Source organism: Cupressus sempervirens, chromosome 10 (genome assembly GCF_028749045.1).
Source record: "Cupressus sempervirens isolate cs-2001-9-10 chromosome 10, ASM2874904v1, whole genome shotgun sequence".
NCBI lineage: Eukaryota > Viridiplantae > Streptophyta > Pinopsida > Cupressales > Cupressaceae > Cupressus > Cupressus sempervirens.
Genome location: NC_143127.1, coordinates 737,969,470 through 737,991,522, shown reverse-complemented (window position 1 = coordinate 737,991,522; position 22,053 = coordinate 737,969,470). Strand labels below are relative to the sequence as shown.

Here is a 22,053-nt window from a genome sequence, read left to right as displayed (position 1 = left end):
TTTTGAAGTGGAATTTTATGGAAACTTTTGCCAATGAAAAAGCTTATAAATGAGAGCTCTTTACATTGGAAAAAGGCATGCTTGATTATATATTTGATTTTGTGCCTTCGTGGCTTTTTCCTGGGTTCTGAATTGTATGCCCTTGTTGATGTATAAGGGTTGGAGATTCTGAAAATTGCACTTAGCTGCTGAGGTATAGCTAAGATTGCCTAACTTCTCTACTGTTGTCACTGTATCTCAGAAGTATTTTTTATTCCACTGCTGAACTATAGTGGATTTGTTATTTGCTGGATATTTTCTCCTACTGTTTCTTTTGTGCCTTGGAGATCAGAGTTGAAGACATTGGTTAGTGGCGGATTTCGAATGAGATCATTCACATTTTGGGAAGCTGAATGTTGGTGTTCGAATTTGTTTGAGAAGTTTGTTGTTAATTCCCCATAGGTGATGTGGGGTGTGAAATCTGCATTTGATTTGGACATAACAGCTGGACGGCTACTCCTTTATTAATTGCTATCACTGCCTGAGGAAATTGCAGGCCTGTGAAAGTTGCGTTTTGAAGATGGGTGGGGTTACGGCTGATTGGTAGCTCCTGTGATAACCGGTTGGAATTAAATTGCTCATGGATTATTCTATTTGGAGTTGGCGGAAAATATCTTTCATGGTGCAACTGAATCCACCATCAGGGTTCAGCATTCTTGGCTTTGAATTGGTAATTTGGAGCAGCACATGTGTGAACCGGCCAGAGGTAGTCTCCGAATCAGTGGATTGACTTCGGCAAAGGACAAATCAGGTTTTCATTACTTTTAATTTAAAACATACTGAATTGTAATTTTGTCTTTCCTTATCAATAAAGACTGGAGTGGTTGCATACAGTGGTGCCATCCTTGTGTTTATTATATATTCTGAAAAAATTCAAAAAAGTATACATCTCATAAACAAACACAAAAGAAACAACAGACATTGTTCACTGGAATACATAATATGGTTGGAACACACAGGGTTTTTACAATCGAATAAAATCGACATCAGGATAATCCAAAAATATTAATTGTATTTTTTGTAAGCAAAATCCTTATCGATGTGGTCAGCCACAAAATAAGAGTCAATAATTTATCATTACATTATCCATAAAAGATAAAAAAAATAATTATTAACAGCCAACATGGATCAAAAACAATATCCATAAGAAGAATAGTCTCGCTGATATCTAACGTCAATACTCAGATAAGAAAATAATGAAGAAATTTAATACTAATGTATCTGGGTTAGTCTGATAACTAAATGTGAGAAGGAAGCGATTAACACATGAATTGATTATGGATTGATACACTGGTTATAAATTACGATAATAATTTAATTAACAGACATGCTGCTATCACCAGCTAGGATATAATTACTAATGAAATGGCTTGATAACCAGGAATTAGGAAAGGAATGAAGAGATCTGATAATATCATTTTCAAGATCAATTACATATTTTTTTGAAGAGATGCGATCTCTTTGGAGGGATATACAAATCAAGAAAGGAGGTTACTATTCAGTGAGGATAGAGACATAAGGAGGGGCATATATAATACTTGGAGGTGATAGGGAAAAGAGAAGGAAGAAATCAAATAAGAATTGGAGCATGAACAGATTAAGAAACACATGGAGCATAAACGACTGTAGGGAATTTGTTATGAAGGAAGATTTGAGAAACATAAACAGTGAGTACAGTGCATAAACCTGAACAGCAATAAGAATAGTAAGGTAGCGACATCCAATACAAAGGAACAACTTTATACTGAGGATTAATCAAATTCAAAAGACTGGTAGACCTGTACATGCTGGCAACACACAATACAATAAATGGAAAACAACAGGACAGAGCATCATAAATATAAAGTGATCAGGGAATTGGGAAGCAAGATTACAGAAACATCAAAATAATAGAAGGTAGCAAAAATAGAATAGTAAATATAATGAGACAAAGGATATATAGAACTGAGATTATACATCGTGAGAAGATATATATAGAGCAAAAATTTAAAGTTGAATCAGAGGTTTGTAATACTAAACACTCAGTCCAGAAGTGGGGACATAACATTATAATAGGATATTTCCACAAATGTCTTAATCCACCTGTCAAGTGTCTCCACGAGACCCTTACTAGACAAGGGTACCAATTTGCTCTCTGTAATCCTAAAATGCATAACTGAAAGCCTCTGAAAATCTACTATGTAAGCATCCACTATGCCAAATTGCTTCAATTTCGTGAAGTGCAACTAGGAATCTTTCTTGTCAAAATTCTGAATGAATTAGTAAACTCATCATAAGGTGTAGATCTCTGACCAAAGGTGATAAGACTATGGTACCACTGCCCATTGGCAACTCCATCCAAATGCAAGTTGGAAAACTTGATTGCCTCATCCTCAATGATAGGTCTAATAGCTAGGTAGTCGTCCAACTTCTGTACCCATGCTATAGCTAAATCTTAATCATTGTCACTAAAATGAGGAAGTGTAACCTTGCCTAGAGCCTGCTAAAGCCTAAAGGGGCAATTTGTCTACAAAAATTAGCTCTTCACCAAAATCTGCAAGTGACATACCCAAATGTGGCACTGTTACAAGTAATGCAATTAATCAATACCCAGAATGATATCTAGCACTCCCACGAAATTTTTGAGCAGAATTATGGTTTCCATTATCTCTGAAAAAGCACATCGACACACTGAAAAAGCACCCAAACATGATAAAAATTGAAAACATGATAAAAATTGAACAGCACTCTCAGAAATCGCATCACACACCAAAATTGCAATGCCCATGTAACAAAACTCAATATCTCCTCAACATCTTCAAATCTATACAACCAATCCAAGCCAAAATCATTGTAAAATTCAAACCAAGCACACCAACCAGCTTACTGAGTCCTCTAACTACATCCACTTAGCTTACAGGAACGGGTGAATAGGCTGATGGAAATCTCAAACCGATTGAATGCAAGAAGGGGACAATAGAAGTCCCAAACTTCATTCATTTTCAATCAGATTTTATTGCAATGGAACGATAAATCAGCAGGGCAGCAACTAATATCAACAGTAGAGTAGGATTTGAGGAAGGAGCAGGGTTGTATTGACACTGAACAAGTTTTCAGTCATAGTAGCAGCAGGAATCACAGTTGCAGGGTTTCAGTGTCCTATAGAAGATGTTTACAATTATGTTAATCAAATTTAGCCAATCCATCAAGATATCTTGTCAAACACCATTTTCAGTAAATCTTTACCATCTTAAGTGCTATAAGTAGCAGTTACTAAAAATTGTCATATGCTTAAAGTAGGAACACTGCCAAATACATTGAAGACACCTGATGCTAGAATTCTCTTCAGGATACCGAGCCTCTTAACTTCATCCACTTAGCCCAAGTGAACCCAGAAATAGGATAATACAAACCTCAAACTGACTAGGTACAGGAAGTGGACATTAAAAGTCCCAAGCTATATTCTTTTTCAATCAAATTTTATTGCAACAGAATGATAAATCAGCAGGGCACCAGCTTTTATCAGCAGGAGAGTAAGATTTTAGCATGTAGGGTTTGCATTGGTATTAATCACATTTTCAATCATAATAGCAGCAACTGAATCAGAATCACGAGGTTTCGGAGACTTGTAGCAAATGTCTTTGATTATTTTAACTAAATTTAGCCATTTCATCAAGATAAACAGTCAAAACACCAATTCCACGGAATCTTTACCATTTTTCAAACAGTTTCAGCTATAAATTTCCAAACAGATAACAGCAATCATTGCTCCACATCATCAGTTTTAATCATTGAAAAATGTTTTCTTACCAATAATATAGTAGAAAGTTTAGCTTGAATTTTTCCATTTCAGCAAGACAGTCTCCAGAAAATCACAGTAGGAAATCCTGTATTTGAACACTATTACATTGGCATATTTGAAATCTTTATGCATTTCATGACTTAAGGTACATTTTTTGAGGACAGAATGGTGCGCTTCCTGCCACATTTGTATACGAGTTATCAACTTATCATTGATAAAGTCTTCCAGTCTTGTAAGAATCGTAACAACATATGACGGTGAGAACTTTTTGATGGTATCATTAGACAGTGCTTTTCAAAGTAGGAAAGTGTGGAAATGTCCGTAATAACATTTGAATAATTGCAAGAGAAAACAATGTGAAAATGTTAAAGAAGTTTGGTGTTGCAAAGTTAGCAAAGTTGATATAGTGTATAGATGCTTGATTTGAGAGAGAGATAGAAGGGGTTGCTATATTCAAGAGTAGGACATAACAATTGAAATGGATAAAGTTTCAGTGTCTTCAAAGGGTTTTTCATGATCAAAGTCATCAGAATGGTCTGCAGAGCTGGTTGTCAATTTTTAGCTGGAGCTACATCTAGCATTCACTATATTTAGCCATCATCATTTTTGAGGAGATATGATATTCTGAGAATGCTACTTTTACAAGTTATTTATAGATCATCTATTTTTACAAGTTTTTTGATTTCTTATCCTGCAAGAGATGGGAGTTTTGGTGTAGTTTGTGGTAATCTTGACTTGTAGTCTAACAGAAGATTGTCAAGTTCAAATTTGGTATTAATGGATACAGTCTTGTGGTAAAGTTTGCATTGCATACAATATAGCTATTCCTAGAGTAGTAGCAGCTGGCTTTTTGATTTATTCCTCATGCAATAGTTTTGTTAACATTATAAATAACTGCTTTTGGCACTTAGTTTAGGATTCATTATGATTGTTAGTCAAGAATTTAACATTCAATCAATTAAATTTATTGTTAATCAAGAATTCAGCATTCAATCAATTGAATTTAGTAATGCCTATATTACTTCTAAATTGCAATTGGGTTATATGTAAAATTTGTTTTGTGTTGTGAAACATCAAACTGATTTTCCAAGTTTTGTGTTGTAGATTCTATGTTTGGATTTGGAGTTTTGTATTGATTTCTTAATTTAATTTACCAAAGCATTCATATCCTTATTTTTAATCCATTTAAATTCTTATGTGCATTTGCATATTTCAGTCTCTACCTTTCCTGAACAACGCCCCATGAAGGGACATGTCTCTTCATAGCTTATGATCATTATAAATATAAGAGGTCGCTGCCATTTGGAAAACACATACCAAAACATTATGGCAGTGCTATTACATTTGCAGCGATCCTCAGAAAACCAATATGTTATTAGAGCAGGTGCACAAACGTAAAGAGAGCTATATGCTAAATGTCAGTGCAGAGGAAGAAGCCTTGTGCTAATTGACTGAAAGAAGGAAAGACAACTCAACCATTTGATTGTGGTGTTCAAATAAAATAATTGGCGCTTCATATATCTTGTCGTGGACGTACAGATAATGGTTGCAATAGGTGGAGTCGTAGAGATTTTTAGAGGCATTTATGTTTATCTTTGTCGGGTGCAAAAAAAACAATATCAAGTTGGCCAGAGTCAAGTTTTTACCATACCTAGATTGAAACAATACTGTCTATGGTGCCTTAAAAGAACATATATTGAGGTAGTATTGATCCTTAATCGATAGAAAATAATAAGTAAAAAAAAAAAGCTTAATCAATTTGGAAGATCATGATTCTTAGTTGCGATAAGTGTTTGGGTAATATGAGAAAGGTTTGCACGATACAAATGGATTCAGACAAAATGAAAACAATAATGAAGTCATATGGGGTATTGTTCAATGATAATAAATTGATAATTTGTTTCAGTGTAGCTTATCGGGTAATTAATCATAGTTACTATGATATTTGAAGTCATGTGGCGATCAAGTCTTAATTGACAACGGTTCAAAATTGTGTTTGTGTTAATCAAAAGTTGGTTGATTATACCTGACAGGAGGAAGTTCGAACTGGAAATTTGATCATTTAATGTGTGTGAAAAAGATGAGTTAAAGCCTTCATCATTGGCACCGGTATATTTTGTATTTCCTGAGAAGAACATATGGAAATTAATGTAATGTGAGACACAAAATCTTTGGTTGCATCTTTTAGATTAGATCAAAGGAATTTCAATGATGAACACTGATGAATTTGCAAGTAATCAAATGCTATAAGAGGATAAGATTGTATAACTTTTTTTTTTTGAAAAGGAGTATATTATGTGTGATATTTGATGTTGTTACAATGAAAGTTTTTGGTTAGTTTGCATGGTTATGATAATATGTGATATCAAATGGAAGGATTAATAAATTTGAAGGGTGTTGTCGGTAAATATTGAGTAGCCGATGGGTTGATGTCATCGGTAATTGTTATGTAGTTGACGGGCCCTTTCGGGAAGGTTCTTGTTGTGTAGCCGACGGGCCCTTTCGGAAAGGTTCTTCGGGAAGCATATGTACACCATTCGTGATGGTTGTAATAATCATCGAAAGCATTATCTTATCTCTTTGGCATATATGCGAATAATAAAAGGAGTATTGCTGTTCTTGTCTATTATCTGTATGTATGAATCTATTTAACTTGTATGGTAAATATTTGGCGCCATTGCCCAATGGACCTGGAATGAAGGCAGAGGAATGAAGACTAATGCCAAATTAGCTTAACAAGGATAGAAATAAGATAAAGGGAAAAGATGGAATACGCATTGCACAAGAAATTTTAATTTTGGCACAATAGGCCGAGCGCAGACGGAGGTTTTAGTAGATTGTTGACGGACACCGAAGCGCCAAGGAATTGTTGGAAGAGACTCGATAGCGGTTGAATTTGGTGGAAGAAACAAGATAGGAATTTCTTAACCTATATATGCCTAGGAAAGAGAATCCAGATGGAAGGGAATTAACTTGCACGGCTCAGAGTGCTGAGGGAGCACAAGGGTGGAGTGAACTCTTCGTCCGCGATACACTTCCAAAAGGAACAACTTCACTTGAGGAAAACCTTTTTTCACCAAGTAATGCGGCTTTTGGAAATAAGACGACTGTCCGAAACAGCGCAGGTGTGCAGAATAGTGCACATGTTCACAACAATGTGGGTGTGCAAAATAGTGCGGGTACACAACAAGTACCTCCAACTTGAATAGTAATGGTTGGACCAAAGGAAAAATTGCCAAAGTTTAATGGTGATGAAACAACCAATCCAATCAGAGACTGTAAGACATGCGAAACAATTTGGACGGCAAATGGCGTAACTGACATAGATGAATGGGTCCGACAATTTTCAGCAACCCTAAGGGGTGTAGCAGTTGATCGGTTTGCTGACACTGATCCCCAAAAATTAACTACATGGGTGGGGGTTAAAAAGGAGTTTATCATCGAATTTCAATTGCTGCGAGACGACAATGAGATCGTAGTAGAAATCTACACCACAAAGCAAGGGAAAAATGAAACAGTCCGTGTATATGCTAGAAAACTAAAAGAATTAATAAATAAAATGGAAAGTAAGCCGGCAGATGGGTTGAAAAAGTGATGGTTCATTAAAGGACTATGCCCAGAGTTAAGGAAGAAAATGAAGATTGTGCTGCCATCATCATACACCGAAGCATACAATCGGGCGATGGACTTAGAGAATGAACAAAAAACAAAAAAGAAGAAGAAAAATAGCTCATCTGATTCAGATGATGCGTCTTCAGAAGAAGATAGCAATGATGACGAAAAGGGCAGCAAGAAGGTCCGAGCTCTCCAGAAGGATATGATCAGAATGATGAAGGAATTTAAGAATATGCAGAAAGAGACAAAGGGAAACGAGCTATGGTGCATAGAATGCAAGACAGAAGGTCACACAAAGGGATCCTGTCCGAAGAACCAGTTTTGTGAGATCTGCCAAATTATGGGACATTCCGCAAAAGAATGCCCTTTCAATATGAAAACAAGAGGGCATCAACAAGTGCTCTTGACACAGGAGGCTTTTGCGTCAGGAGGGAGCGGAAACACTAGCAATGATGGTGCCACTTCGGGTGGGTACAAAAATAATAGAACAGGGCAAAACAACAATACCAACAAAAATACCAACAATAACAATGGGGGCCCCAGCCAAATTCAATACGATGCGACCAGTTGCCCGATGGTTCAATGTCGAGCATGCAATTTGTGGGGCCGCTTTTCACGAAACTATACATCGACAAACGCACAGAAGGTCACACGAAGGGATCCTGTCCGAAGAACCAGTTCTGTGAGATCTGCCAAATTATGGGACATTCCGCAAAAGAATGCCCTTTCAATATGAAAACAAGAGGGCATCAACAAGTGCTCTTGACACAGGAGGCTTTTGCGTCAGGAGGGAGCGGAAACACTAGCAATGATGGTGCCACTTCGGGTGGGTACAAAAATAATAGAACAGGGCAAAACAACAATACCAACAAAAATACCAACAATAACAATGGGGGCCCCAGCCAAATTCAATACGATGCGACCAGCTGCTCGATGGTTCAATGTCGAGCATGCAATTTGTGGGGCCGCTTTTCACGAAACTATACATCGACAAACGCACCAAAGTTGTCATGTCGATGGTGCGGTCCTGGAGATCATGAAGATGCCAAATGCCCAAAATTAAGAGTGAATTTGATCAACATCGATGCAGACGAAGAAGTTTTAGCAATTACCCATAAATATGCAAAACTGTACCCTAACCCAGAAAAGAAGAGATTGGAAGAAACGCGGGCAGAAATTGAGAAAGCAATGCAGGCGAAGAGATCACAATTGAAGGACATTACCGGTACCTCAGCGAAGAATTGCGCGGAACAAAACATCATACGACAGATATTACAAACTGAAGTACTAGTTAAAATAAATGATCTGCAGCTCACAATGCCTCAACATTGATCGACACTTACAAACATCGCTCCAGTTGTTAAACTACCAGGAGAACATGGAAGGGAAAAGGAAAGCGGAGCAAGTGCAACGGACCCAATGCTGTTAGCCCTCACATCCGGTGGTCGTAGAGATGGGCATATTAGGAATGGTCCTTTCAGACACAATTGTGGACGGAGGTTCAGGGGTAAACATCCTACCAAAAGATACTTGGAAGAAGTTGGGACAGCCGACGTTGTGGCCACCTACATTCCAGTTGCTCATGGCAGACCAGCACGGGATCAAACCATTGGAAATCCTGATGGCACAACCAGTGACTATTGGAACACAACCGTTCCTACTCGATTTCGTCATCATCCCGCTGAAGAGGAGAGGATATGACGCCATTCGGAGCCTAGGATGGCTCGTACAAGCAAAGGTTAAGCATGACTGGAAGAAGAATACACTGTCAATGGAGATTAAAGGACGAAAATTCATTATTGATTTACACACACAAATGGTGGGCGAAGAAGCCGTATCATTTGATTCTGAAGAAGAGGATGAAGGAAAGCAGTGATTGGAACCCAAGGAGGAAGGAATCCTATGGTTGGAAGGTGGATCGATGGACGATGATTTGGATTTGGTGAACGGCCTTTTCCACTAGCAGATGGAGGATTACAAGCTCTTTCCGAGCTGTAATATGTTAAGGGTCGATGAAGGTGAGAAAGAAGAGGGAAATGAATGTTTGAAGGAATACAGAGAAGCGGAAGAAGGAAAGGTGGTTACAACAAAAGCTAAAGGGAAGAGCATATAGAGGAACCCAGAAAAAGAAAAGATTCCATCGTACGGTACACAATAAACGGACCGTGCAGAAAGAAAATGTTACGTCGAATAGTAGAAAGGTGTTGGCAGCAAGGAAAACACATCATATGGCCTGCACAGGAAACAAAGAGGAAGGGTTTAATAAAAACTTCAGCAGTACGGAGTGAAGGTTCTAAAATCAAGAATACAATTATTGACGGCAAGGAGTGGCAGTCGATGGAATTCATGGTACCGAGTTTTAAGAACAAATTGGGCGATATGGAAAACCTGAGGGAGAGATTGTGTAACTTAAATAAACTTGATCAGCAATGATTGCAGGCACAATGGGCCATGGAGGTGACATAGAACAGGAGCAAAGCATGGCATGATAAACACCTAAAATTAAATAAGTTTCAACCAGGCTAGTTAGTATGGAAGTATAACGGGCGGAATGAAATCAAACTAGGAAAGTTTAAAGTTAAATGGGTTGGGCCATACCAGATTCGGGAAGTAGGTGATAACGGAGTAATAAAGTTATGGACACTAGATGGATAGGAAATTCCGGAAACGGTGAATGGTTGCAAGTTAAAAATATATCTTGCGTGACTTGTTCCGTCGTCAATGAGTATCAAGGAGCAGTAAAATTCTAAGTAAAAAAAAGAAGTTAAAAAGAAAAAAGAAAAAAAGAAAAAAAGAAGTTATCAAACTCATCGTACGACCACCGTACGACAGCTTTAATTTTCATACGGCCTTTTAAAGACCCTCATATCTGTACAAAGAAGGCAGTCAATGATTCTTTTGTGGTGTTTATATGCTTGTACAATTTTTTTATGTTCCTTTACCGTACAACAAAGTAGGACCACAAATGGAGATAGTAATCTTCGTAGGACCATCTTCTATGGCCATTGTACGACTTGTTTCAGGAGATTAGGAAAACATCTTAGGCATTCATCAAACATCGTACGTTGGTAAGGAAAGTTAAAGGCCGTACGCTCAGAAAGAACAGTGGGAGGAGTTTGATTGTTCGCGATTAGCGAGACTGCCGTATGGCAATTGCCTTACAACAAGAAGTCGACACAGGATTTTATGTACCTCACCATGACCATACGGTAAGCACATCATTGGAGGAGTTAACAAAAGATCCCGTATGGTGTGTGGACAAGGGATTTCACCGTATGGCCTTCTTCTTGCCCAAGCCATTAATTTAATAAACTGTACAGAATAGCAAGAGGTCATACGGACATCAAGAGGAAGACACAGAATACAGTGAGTAAAGCAGAGACAAATAGGGGCTGTACGGTGAAATAGAAGAAAGCATAGGGAAAAGGGAGACCGTACGGTATACGACTCTATAAGGCAAATTGATCTGAGACCATACGGTGTGTGGTATTCACCCAGTAAGGCAAATCGAGTAGCATGTGGCTAGTGCAGAGCAGCTAATAGGGCCGTACAGACGTCAGGGAAGCAGATAAATTTGTAGAATTGTTGGCTTGTACGAAGAGATAAGTAAATGGAGTTTGCAGGATAGAGGAAGCGGAAGAAAAAACTTAGAGGAAGAATTTGCAGCTAAAAAAAAAAAACCACAAATAAAAAATGTTCAGAATGAATAACGCATGATGCCCAAGGGAAGGGAATGACATAAATAGGTAGTAAAACGAAACCAGTTGTCAAAAAGAGTATGGAATCAGAAGAAAATCACAAAAATGGTGTATTCCATGGAGTTTTATGTGGCTTTGAGAGTGTTAATTTGGTCTTGGCGGCGGGTGCACTGCCCCTCGACCCCGTTGGGTGCGATGCCCCTTAGACTCCCAGTTGGTGCAGTTATCAGTCGCGGGAAGTGTGACCTGTTGATGGGACCTAGAAGGCATAGAGTGTTTGTGTACCAGAGGTGGAAAGATCAGTGGAGCAAGCCTTTCGAGAGGGGTGATACGCTTTGAGGCACTTGGAGTAGGTGTTGGACGTGAAGCTGTCTTGGTGGATGCATAGAGAGCTCGGGAGGAGCTAATCATCTCGTTGAAGGCAGTACAACGACACTTGGCTTAGGGTACCCAACAGTTGGAAGTAGAGAAAGCAACACGGGTGGCTATCAAGGTCAACTTGATTAAGGAGACAGTATTGTGTTACCAGAGGCTACAGATGCAATGTTGTATGGAGACCAGTTTGGTGCAGGCACGGGACGAATGTGAAAGTGGTGTGATAGAAATAGATCCATCTTGTTGTAGTTAGTCAATTAATGTATTCCGTTTTGTTAATCTTTCTCGGATATTTTGTAATTGTTGTCCAGAGACAACTTTTTCTTTTGGGGGGGATGATGTCGGTAAATATTGAGTAGTTGACGGGTTGATGTCGTCGGTAATTGTTATGTAGCCAACGGGCCCCTTCGGGAAGGTTCTTCGGAAAGTGTATGTACACCATCCAAGATGGTTGTAATAATCATCGAAAGCATTATGTAATCTCTTTGGCATATATGCGAATAATAAAAGGAGTACTGCTGTTCTTGTCTATTGTCTGTATGCATTAATCTTTTTAACCCATACGGTAAACAAAGGGTAGCCGAAATCAAATAACAATGCAGATGTATATGTTTGTTGTTCCCAAAACATCAAATCTGGGAAGATATGAGACGACTAGTAAACTTGCTGGCGAAATTCTAAATATTCGAATTTCAAATTAAATGATTTGAATGGGGCATCCCACATGGTTAACATCGTAACAATGGTGGTATTAGCTGTAGTTGGGATATGGAGATATATACCACGTTTGATCAGAGTGAAGCAAAATGAGATATCAAGCAATAAACATCCCATCTAAAATAAAATCAATCCAAAAGGAAATTAATGGTTGTGTTATCTTTTGACTATATGAGATAAGTATTTTTATATCTTCAATATTGCCTTTGTTATTTTTTTTGTTGTCAACCACTTATTTGTAATTCTATACGTATTATAAGAATTATTTGCCTTGAACTTTTTGTCTCTCCTCGAGGATGATCTTGCAGGAATAGGGAGATAGACTCAGAGGAAGTCTGACACTTCTTCAAAGATAAAGGAGCTTAGAAGATTGATGTTTAGAGGGAGTGAGACACATCCGTTTGAAGGAGTGGACAGAAGATATGTTTCAGTTGATCTTTGTAGATCTTGATCATATCAGAATCAGAGGGAATTTTGACTTCATGTAAACTTTTGGTATTATGCGTGCTATTGCATGATTTAATGGGCCTACCCCTTGTGTACATCATGAGGAAGTGACTGTCGTCGGTAGAAATTGTGTATTGGCCGACGGGTCCCTTCGGAAAAGAAATTGTGCATCGGCTGACGGGTCCCTTCGGAAAAAGTCTTGTTATGTAGCCGACGGGTAAATAGTTTGTAGCGGGCATAATGTATCTGGCCGACGGACTCCTTCGGGAAAGTTCTTCGGAAAGTATTTATAACCCCTTCGGGAAGCATTGTATTCATCTTATCATCAGATCTTATCATACAAGAATAATGTAATGTTCTGGCATATGCGAATAATAATAAGAAGAGTTCTGCTGTTCGTGTTCGTGTTCATTATTTGTGTGCAATTCTTAATTAACCTATGCGGTAAACAGTGACGACTTCCAAATGATCATCACTTGTATTTGCAGAAGTTATTGAAAGGTGACGATCTTACAATAATTTATTTTTCTATTAAGATGGATATCTTATGATGTCTATGCAGATCATAATATATTATACTTTGCATGGTGGATGTTTATATGGTACACATTATGAGAATATTTGTGCACATACCTTATAAACATTTTGAGTACTTGGTGAATATCATGTGTTGATATTTTGGAGGACCAATACTCATGATATTGGATGTGATATCAAACATTTTTGAGTACTTGGTGAATATCATATGTTGATATTCTAGTCAATACTCATGACATCAGATGTGATATCAAACCTTTTTGTGTACTTGGCGAATATCATGTGTCTATATTTTGGAAGACCAATACTCATAATATCAGATGTGATATCAAACCTTTTTGAGTAATAGGTGAATATCATATGTTGATATTCTGTAGGCCAATACTCATGATATCAAATATGATATCGATATTTGATATCAAAATGGTGGATATCTTCTGATCAAAGATATCCTTAAAATTTCCCATTCCTAATATTATCAATGTTGTAATATTTGTCTTGTGTTTATCCTCCCTAGCTCAGAGGGATATATATATAATTTACATATGTGTGTTCATTACTTATGACTTTACATATGAAATATAAGTTTATTGTTATATGAGAGAAATATATATAGATAGATAGATAGATATAGAAAACTATGATTATATTTGTTATTCTATTAATTATCAAATTAACGATAGACGTATCTCATGAAGGGACATGTCTCTTCATAGCTTATGATCATTATAAATGTAAGAAGTTGCTGCCATTTGGAAAACACATACTGAAACATTATGGTAGTGCTAGTACATTTGAAGCAACCTTCTCAAAACCAACACCCCCGACCCTTGCAAGGAGTGCTATCAAACTACAAAGTACATATCCCTTGTTGCAAATCTTTGCATCTTCATAGTCCAAGCCATGATCAAGGATTATCTTGTCACTATTGGCACTAAGCTTTAGACTGACACAAACAGATATCATGGCTACAACATCATCTTGGACTCATCTTGGGTGAACATGTAGGAGGAGTAGGGTGTAGGCTCCTTTGAGGCTTGGGAAATAGACTTCTACCTTTTGTTTTGATATTTTTTTGGACCTTTTCATGCCATGGATTTCATATTCCACGGGTTCTGTATACATTTGACACTATTTATATATGTTACACCTTATTTTCTTCAGCTAAAATTTGCTTTTATTCTTATGTGATCAATGTATTTTTGTGTATGTTTTCTAAGTAGCTTCTATTGGATGAAATTATTGTCTCTATGGTTTATTTAGTAAAGTGTGCATGAAACAAGTTTAAAATCCTTAAGAATCTTTTAATTTCTGAGGTTTTTCAATTTGCTAAGGCTGTGCCAAGTGTTTTCTGAGTCTGGGTGCTGAGTTTGAGTCTGAGCCAAGAGTCAGTTTGCCGAGTTTGAGCTGAGTCTGAATCTTGTAATCACTGGGATTAATATTCTCTATTCTTTATTGTGTCCAACTATATCATCTTCAGAATGCTTCATTTTTTATTATTTCACATTATTCTTCAATGTATGGCCTTTTGCTTGAGTGGGAAACCAAGTGAAAAGTTCTCCATGAATCAATAATACATTGTTTCAAGTGAAAGTTGTGTTGTAAGTAATAGATGAACTGTCCTTCAATCTTTATGCTTTGTTTTTAGACATATTATACAAACCCATGGGTAAGAGAATGAGATACATTATCTTTTAGTTGTGATGGTTGTTTGGATCATCTAGGTTAAAATCATAAGGAAATCCCACTGAACTTGTTTACTATTTTTGTTGCATGGTACTATCTTTTTCTTTGTTTCTGAATGGTTGATTAATGTTGTGTGTTGACTTTGTGCAGAATCTAAGATTTATTTCAAGCATTCCACCCAATGGCAACCTCGTACCCCAAGAGATCTTTTGATATCTGTTGAATCTGAAATGTCAACTGCCATTAGATCTCATGGGTCACTACCTCAACTTTCAGCTCAGGTAATTAGAATTTAGTGCTTGAAACATAATTAGTGTAAGATGATGATAGAAGTTCATGAAAAATAATGATGCATTAGGCACTGAAGATGTGTGACAACATAGAGAGATGTGTGGAGGATATAAGAGCGCTGTGATTTGTTGTAGTTATTTGCAGGAGCTTAAAGCGGTCTTAGTAATATGGCTTAGTGGGATGTGACTACGGTTACCTTGATCTGTTTCCAACTGTTGTTTGTGCTTGATGCAGGTATTGACACTTCAAGCAACAAATTTAACAGCAGATGATTTAAGCTTGACTGTTCTAGCCCCATGTTCTGTGGCATCGCTACCATGTGTGGTATCTATGAATTCCACACCGACTACTCCATCCATGAACTCGTTTGTGAGTTTTTCAGAAGGCAAGGGAAGATCAGGAGCACTGGATACTGAGGATGGTGGCATGACAACTTCGGCAAGATTGCAATCTACTTCTTTACCTTCTGTCAGGCCAATTGAAAGCATCACTGGAACCAGAGCTCTTGCTCTACAGGAACAGAATATCTCTGCTGCTGATATCATGGCTGACAGTGGTTCAGCCTGCACACATTTGTGGTTGCAAAGTACTGTGCCACTTGGGTACGATTCTGTAACATATTATCTTTATGCAATTAATGCTACATTCCCAGTCAGTTTTGATTTCACCTAGTGATGCAAACATATCTATTATGAACAAATTCTGCTGTCATTGCTTACCGAACTGCCTTGGACTAGATAATATTTGTTACATAAAGTTATGCTGTTTACAATCCTAAAGGGCCCATGGAACAACAGAATGAATTTCCAGCTGGTTGAATGCAATAATAAACTGGGTTTACTAAGAAAATAATTTACTAAACCCGAGGATGGCAGTCCAACATAGGAGGAAAGAATGTTCTAGTGTGTCTAAGTCTATGGAAGTATTGGTCATGGATGTTTATTTATAAATAAATAATGTAAGTTGCCTATCAATTTGATTTTTTCGACAGCATAATGACTGAATTATTTAGTTTTATTGTCTGCATATCCAGCCATTTATGGAAAATTAAAAAAATCAGCCAAAACTGAATTCTGAATATGCTAGCATACAGAAAAGCTCACTAGAGATCTATCTTATTAAAAGTTTAAACCATAAATAGAATGTTCCTCAAGTTTGGAATGCACCCAAAATGTTGAAACTATTCCGAGAAGGCATTGGGACTCACTTTGACCCGGAATACAATGCCATCAACTGAAATCCATTCTGAAAAAGATGGTGCTCTCCAAGAAGGTTGGAGCTAATGAAGATGCTGAAATGACAAAAAATGGGGACATTATAGTCCCCCCCTTCCCAAAGATTGCTTGTCCCCAAGAAAAGCCAACTCATAAACTGAGAATCTCAGATTAGGCCTCCCAAATCAATGAGGAATATTCTTTCATCATGGTTCCATTGCTGTGAAGCAATTCAACCTATTGTGTATATCCTTGGATCTCAAACTTTCATATCACCATACAAATGAGGGCTAGAAGGAAGAATATCACTCCTCAAGTTACCATCAACAATCGCAAATCCCCTCTTTAAGTGGCTAATACAAACAATGAAAACAGTCTTTAAGTTTTAAATTCACAACAATCTTGGGACCGCTTCCACTGTCATAAAATGATAACACCTCATTGATACTCAATCTCCAAGTGCAAAAGTGGTAATCTTGTGCACATAAATCCACGCAATCAACTGCAACCATTGATACAACATTTAGAAAAATGAAGGTCAACATCATGGAATCATTGCAACAACCATTAATGACCAATTAGGTAATTAGAAACAACTGACCTGTGACTGAAAACTCTCCCACAAATCAATTTATACCGTTGAATCTCATTCAATCTTTTTGAAGGAAATTATTGCTCTTCTATTAGTAATGAATAGAGAACATCAGATTGGGAATTGGAAACCATGAATTTCTCATTTATTATCCTTCTCAGGAGAGTGACTGATATTGCAATGATAATTGTTTGTTTATCAAACAAATAAATATGTACATTTATAACATTTACCTTGATGATGCTTCCTAAAGAAACAATCATTCCCTGAAGCCAATCCATAAACTGTCTAAACAAACTAAAATTACAATATTGACCATTAAATAAATAAATAATTAAATATTAGTCTAATAACCTCCCTTAATGGTCAATCTAACAACTACACAAAGTTGCTCCCTAAGTTTTACAAACTTGTTTGGGCTCAGAGATTTGATGAGGATGTATGCAATCTGGTGCTCAGGACAGTTGTACCAATCCATTTTCTACAAGCTTGTAGGTGAAGTGATAATAAAGCTCAACTTGCTTAGTGTGCTTGTGTAAGATTGGGTTTTTGGCAATTTTGAGTATCATTTGATTGTTACAGTAGAAGGGTAAAGGACTGACTTGAAACATTTGCATGTTAGAAAGCATCTTTTGAAACCAAATTGCGTCACAAGCTACTTTAACACTTCCTTGATATTTGGCTTCAATCTATTGAAGTTTGTAGCTGTGATAGAGATCTTCATCACTGATTTTATGAGATAGAAAAATGTTTGTTATGGCTGTTATGGACATCTTTAGCTGAAAGTGATATTTGTGATTATATTTAAGTTAATATTATGCAAAAAGTCACGTGTCAAACATCATGTGAAGAGGCACGCGTATAGAAATGTGAATGTTAAATATGTGGAAATATGAAGGGTCTTATTTTTGGGACTCAAAGAGACCTTAATGTGAAAGATGAAGATTCTTATGCAATCTATTTATATGATTGCTTGGTATATTGTAAATGAATGAAGTGAAAAATTTGTGCTCAAACATTTTATATTATCAATAAAGAGATATTTTGCTGGTGTGGTTGCGTTTTTGGATAAATGTTTTGTGTCTATTGCGTATTGTTTATGCTCTATTATTGTTATTTATCTTTATTTCTGGTTAAAAACTTAACATGGTAGCAGAGCCAGCTTAGGTAATAGAAATGTTAGGAGTGGTGTTGGCTTTGCGTGATTGTTGTCGTGAGTTGCATGTCAGAGGAAGAGGCAGAAGCAGGGTTTTCTAAATTCTTTCAATTCACTCTGAAGCATATTGCAGTGACCGGATACTCCTAGATAAAGATATTCAAATACTCTTTCACTCAGGTGAAAATATGGGCAATCTCATTCATGATCTCGGTCTGCATCAATATCTCACTCTCCATCAAAGTCTTATAGCCCTAAAAGGAGGTCTCTTGCTTAAGAGTTTGAGGTACAGGAGGTTTTCTGATTGTAGTTCTTATGCTTAGAGTGAGTTGCAGAGTGATGATCGATGGAATCTTTTGAGGTATGGCATAGGGTCAGTCTTTATGCAACTTGCTGGAGTTTCTTGTCAAGTGGGGAGGAAATTACAGAATTCAAAATCTGAACTCAACTTATTAGCATACACATGTTTAATTTTAATTTTTTGTGCTATTCATAAATATAGTAAACGTATTTGTGCTATGCTTATTTATTTAGGTGATTAAATAATCTTGTTCTCACACTGAAGATAACTAGATGTTTCTAGTATAACCATTTCTATTGTTAATCTTTTGATTAGTATTGTTTCAATGCAATTTATTTTTGACGAAAATTGAAGTTTGCTAGGTAGCTCTTTTATTTAGTGGTCAGTCCTCACTTTGCTATTGTCGTTTATGGAAATGAGTAGTTTGAGAATGCACAGCAATAGGCTGTAATATCCCTTTACGGATATTTTCCTGAACCCTTGATATTTAAGTGCAGATTCAAATCCAGACAATAAACGAATACTTAATCTAAATTCCAGAACATTAATCGTTCATAACCAACAAATAAACATACGAGAAACTCCAGAAAAGAAATGTATTTATTTCCTCCAATAATTAGAAGTACATATTAAAACCAGGAGTTAACTCAAAATGCGCTACTGTATTATACATCAGCAATACAATAACGTGCAACAACTCAAGTAATCCAATCTTATAAACAGAAAATGATAGTCAGATTGGAAATATAAATGAAACCTGTAAGAAGGCTAGGTTTGCGTCCAACCTTCAAACGCTTCTCCAAGGGTTTGCGTCCTAGAAGAAGAAACCAGCAATTGTTTCCAGTTCCCAGATTAATATTTGCTTGAATATTAAATCTTCATATAACCTCCCATGGAGAGTCTATTATACCTTTATCACTTTTCCCAATGTGATGCACACATCTTTAAGCAATGTGGGACAAAACCCCTTTTTTGTCCTTTAGTCACTTAAATGAACATAATACTTTTAAAATAAAGTGACAAGTTAAATAAACTTTTAAAGTCATTTAGCCAGTAAACCATATAATCGTCAGGCATTAAAATAACTGACCAAACAAACTCAGATAAGCACATGCAATAGCTCATTGGAAAGCTCTTGGCGAGACGCTTCCAAACCAACACTGAGATATCACGAATACCAAGCTTTGTTCACTTACTAAAAATAGTAAGCATCCAAACAACCTGCCATAACTGCTCTGATGGGTCTGAAACTGGAAACGTTTAGGCCAAATCTCGAACTGAATCCCATAAAGAACCTTCTTGCCCCGAAACCTAGGCGAAGTGAGCCGGCAACACAGAATTATAATGTCCCAAAAAAAGGGGACATTACAAAGCCTCCCCTCTCAAAGATTGCTTGCCCTCAAGCAATCTGCTCATACCTGCAAGAATCAAGTGCTAGAATCCCCTACTTGCCTCGAGGATGAGGTTCTACTCCTTAGTCGACATACCCTAGCATACATCTTCCCAAACTCAGAATGGTGAAACAGTACAATAGGAATCAATGTGCTAAATAACTGAGTACCGGGATCCCAAGTCTCCCCATAAAGGGACACCAATTGCCGTGTGCTGCTGCCCTGTGTGCCAATCCCCTCAGTGAGGATGAAAGCCTCCCTTCATGAGTGACTCTGAGAGTCTCTACTGTCAAGTGAAGATGGGAGCTCAACAATATACCAAGATCCACCCCAAGATGATAGCGACCAAACTCTCCAACAAGCTCCTCGATAAAAAGCAATACATAGGGATGCTCGACCTGAATCCCAAGTGAGAACTCGTGCATTGTCCGAAATACCACTAACTAGTCCCTGTAACATCTATACCATTGTACCACTGTACCACTCCTGTAATACCTGTACCGTTGACAATGACAGATCTGGCCATTCTATCTCAATCACTATATCGCCCAAGAGAAAACGAAGTAGTCCTGATCTCTGGATCTCTGATATGTCAGAAGGTTGAAAACACATTAATCATAACTCTATGACTGTGTAACATCATAGCATAAACCACCAGATGTAAGATACTATTAACACCTGGATTCCCGATCACCCAATCAACATGATCCTATGTAAAGGAAAGAGTGGTTGGTGAATCACCAACATCATGAATGCTAACACTGTCTCCAATATACTGCTGAGTAAGAAATGTAGACACCTCATGTGGTATGTAGAGTAATGTATGCTCTCCCCATTCATTTGCAAATGACTTATTAACCCCTGAAGGCCAAATAGAATCAGCGAATATACTACCATCATACATAGGCAAACCACTGATAGTTGGAATACACCAACAAGTAAAATCACCAATCAACAAGTAGCCCATGACCATCTCATAAGAGCTAGGTGATAAAACTCTGGGTAAGCTGAAAAATCCCTCAGTGCATGCGAAGGATAAATCTGAACTTCCTACCCCACCATAAGTACTCTCGCTTATGTCTACGTCTTCGCAAGAGGATGGTTCACCATTAATTGAAATTTCTGAATTATCCTCACTTGTTGTAACACTAACCATCTGTTCATGTGAAGATGTACAACTGCTGTCATAAAAATCAGAATTTTTAGACTCATCAACTTGCTGATCCATAGAATTTTTCTCACCATAGGAAGTCTCAAATGGGGAACACGTGATTGAATCACATTGTTTGCCTTCACATCTACCCACTTTATGAATTCCTTTAATGATTGCGTGATTTCTTGTGCCCTTGAACCCAGGTTATCTTCTTCATAAGTGACTGCCCCACTCGTTTGATTTTCAGCATTGTGGATGGAATAATGTGTTAGGCTCAATTGAAGGCATAGCTCATCTATCTCACTCTCCTTGTCCCTTCCAAATTTTATTGCTAGATCTTTGTCCATTAATAGTTGCAAATGCTCATGTTTTATCATTTTCAAGGTTTCAAAAATAGTATGTAAGAGACGACTTGTGACATCACATACACTACCATGTCTCTCTTCTATCGCAACTTTCCACATGAGATCCTCAACCAATTTGGAAGAATCATCCATTCTTGTCAACACTTGGACAATCCTGTCCTCTTTGACTAAAAGCATATCCACTAAGTCAAGGAGTGAAAATGGATTTTGACCATCTCCTTCAAACACAAGTGGGCTGCTCTCCATAGAATTTTCTGATTTTTCAGCATCTTGGGAAACAACATTCTTAGATATATCCTCTAACTCAACTTGTGCTAGATCATCTATCCTGCCAACATCGCTGTCCATTTGCTCCTCAAAATTTGATATAATTTCCAGCCTAGTATCATCATAAAATTTATCCAAGTTAATTTCCATGTCACCAAATAAGATGCTGGAGTTGCCAATGTTGGCGGTTTGGTCAACTTTACTACATGGGCCATTAACTTGCTCATCAGAAGGACTAGCGAAAATAGTGCCATAAGATACTTCTGCCTCCCAATTACCTATTAGTATACTTGTGCCATTATTAGTACTACTGTCAGGTTGATCAATGGCTTCCTTATGTAAATTTTTGTACCTGTCCTCTGCAAGGAGATCTCGAGCCAAATCCAAGCATTTATTTCTTATCAAATTCGACTTGTTTTGCAGCTCTA

The 22,053-nt window shown here is 37.3% G+C and overlaps 1 protein-coding gene across 2 annotated transcripts in view; it reads left to right on the top strand.

The window, feature by feature from the left end:
* The window catches only part of LOC149535972 (heat-inducible transcription repressor), a 202,304-nt gene that overhangs the window by 141,781 nt on the left and 38,470 nt on the right, over nucleotides 1-22,053 (top strand). For both annotated transcript variants that reach the window (XM_089807340.1, XM_089807339.1), the window contains 2 exons: nucleotides 15,046-15,176; nucleotides 15,421-15,788. In XM_089807340.1, the coding sequence (XP_089663466.1) occupies nucleotides 15,046-15,176; nucleotides 15,421-15,788 (499 nt within the window). The remainder of the gene's footprint in view (nucleotides 1-15,045; nucleotides 15,177-15,420; nucleotides 15,789-22,053) is intronic.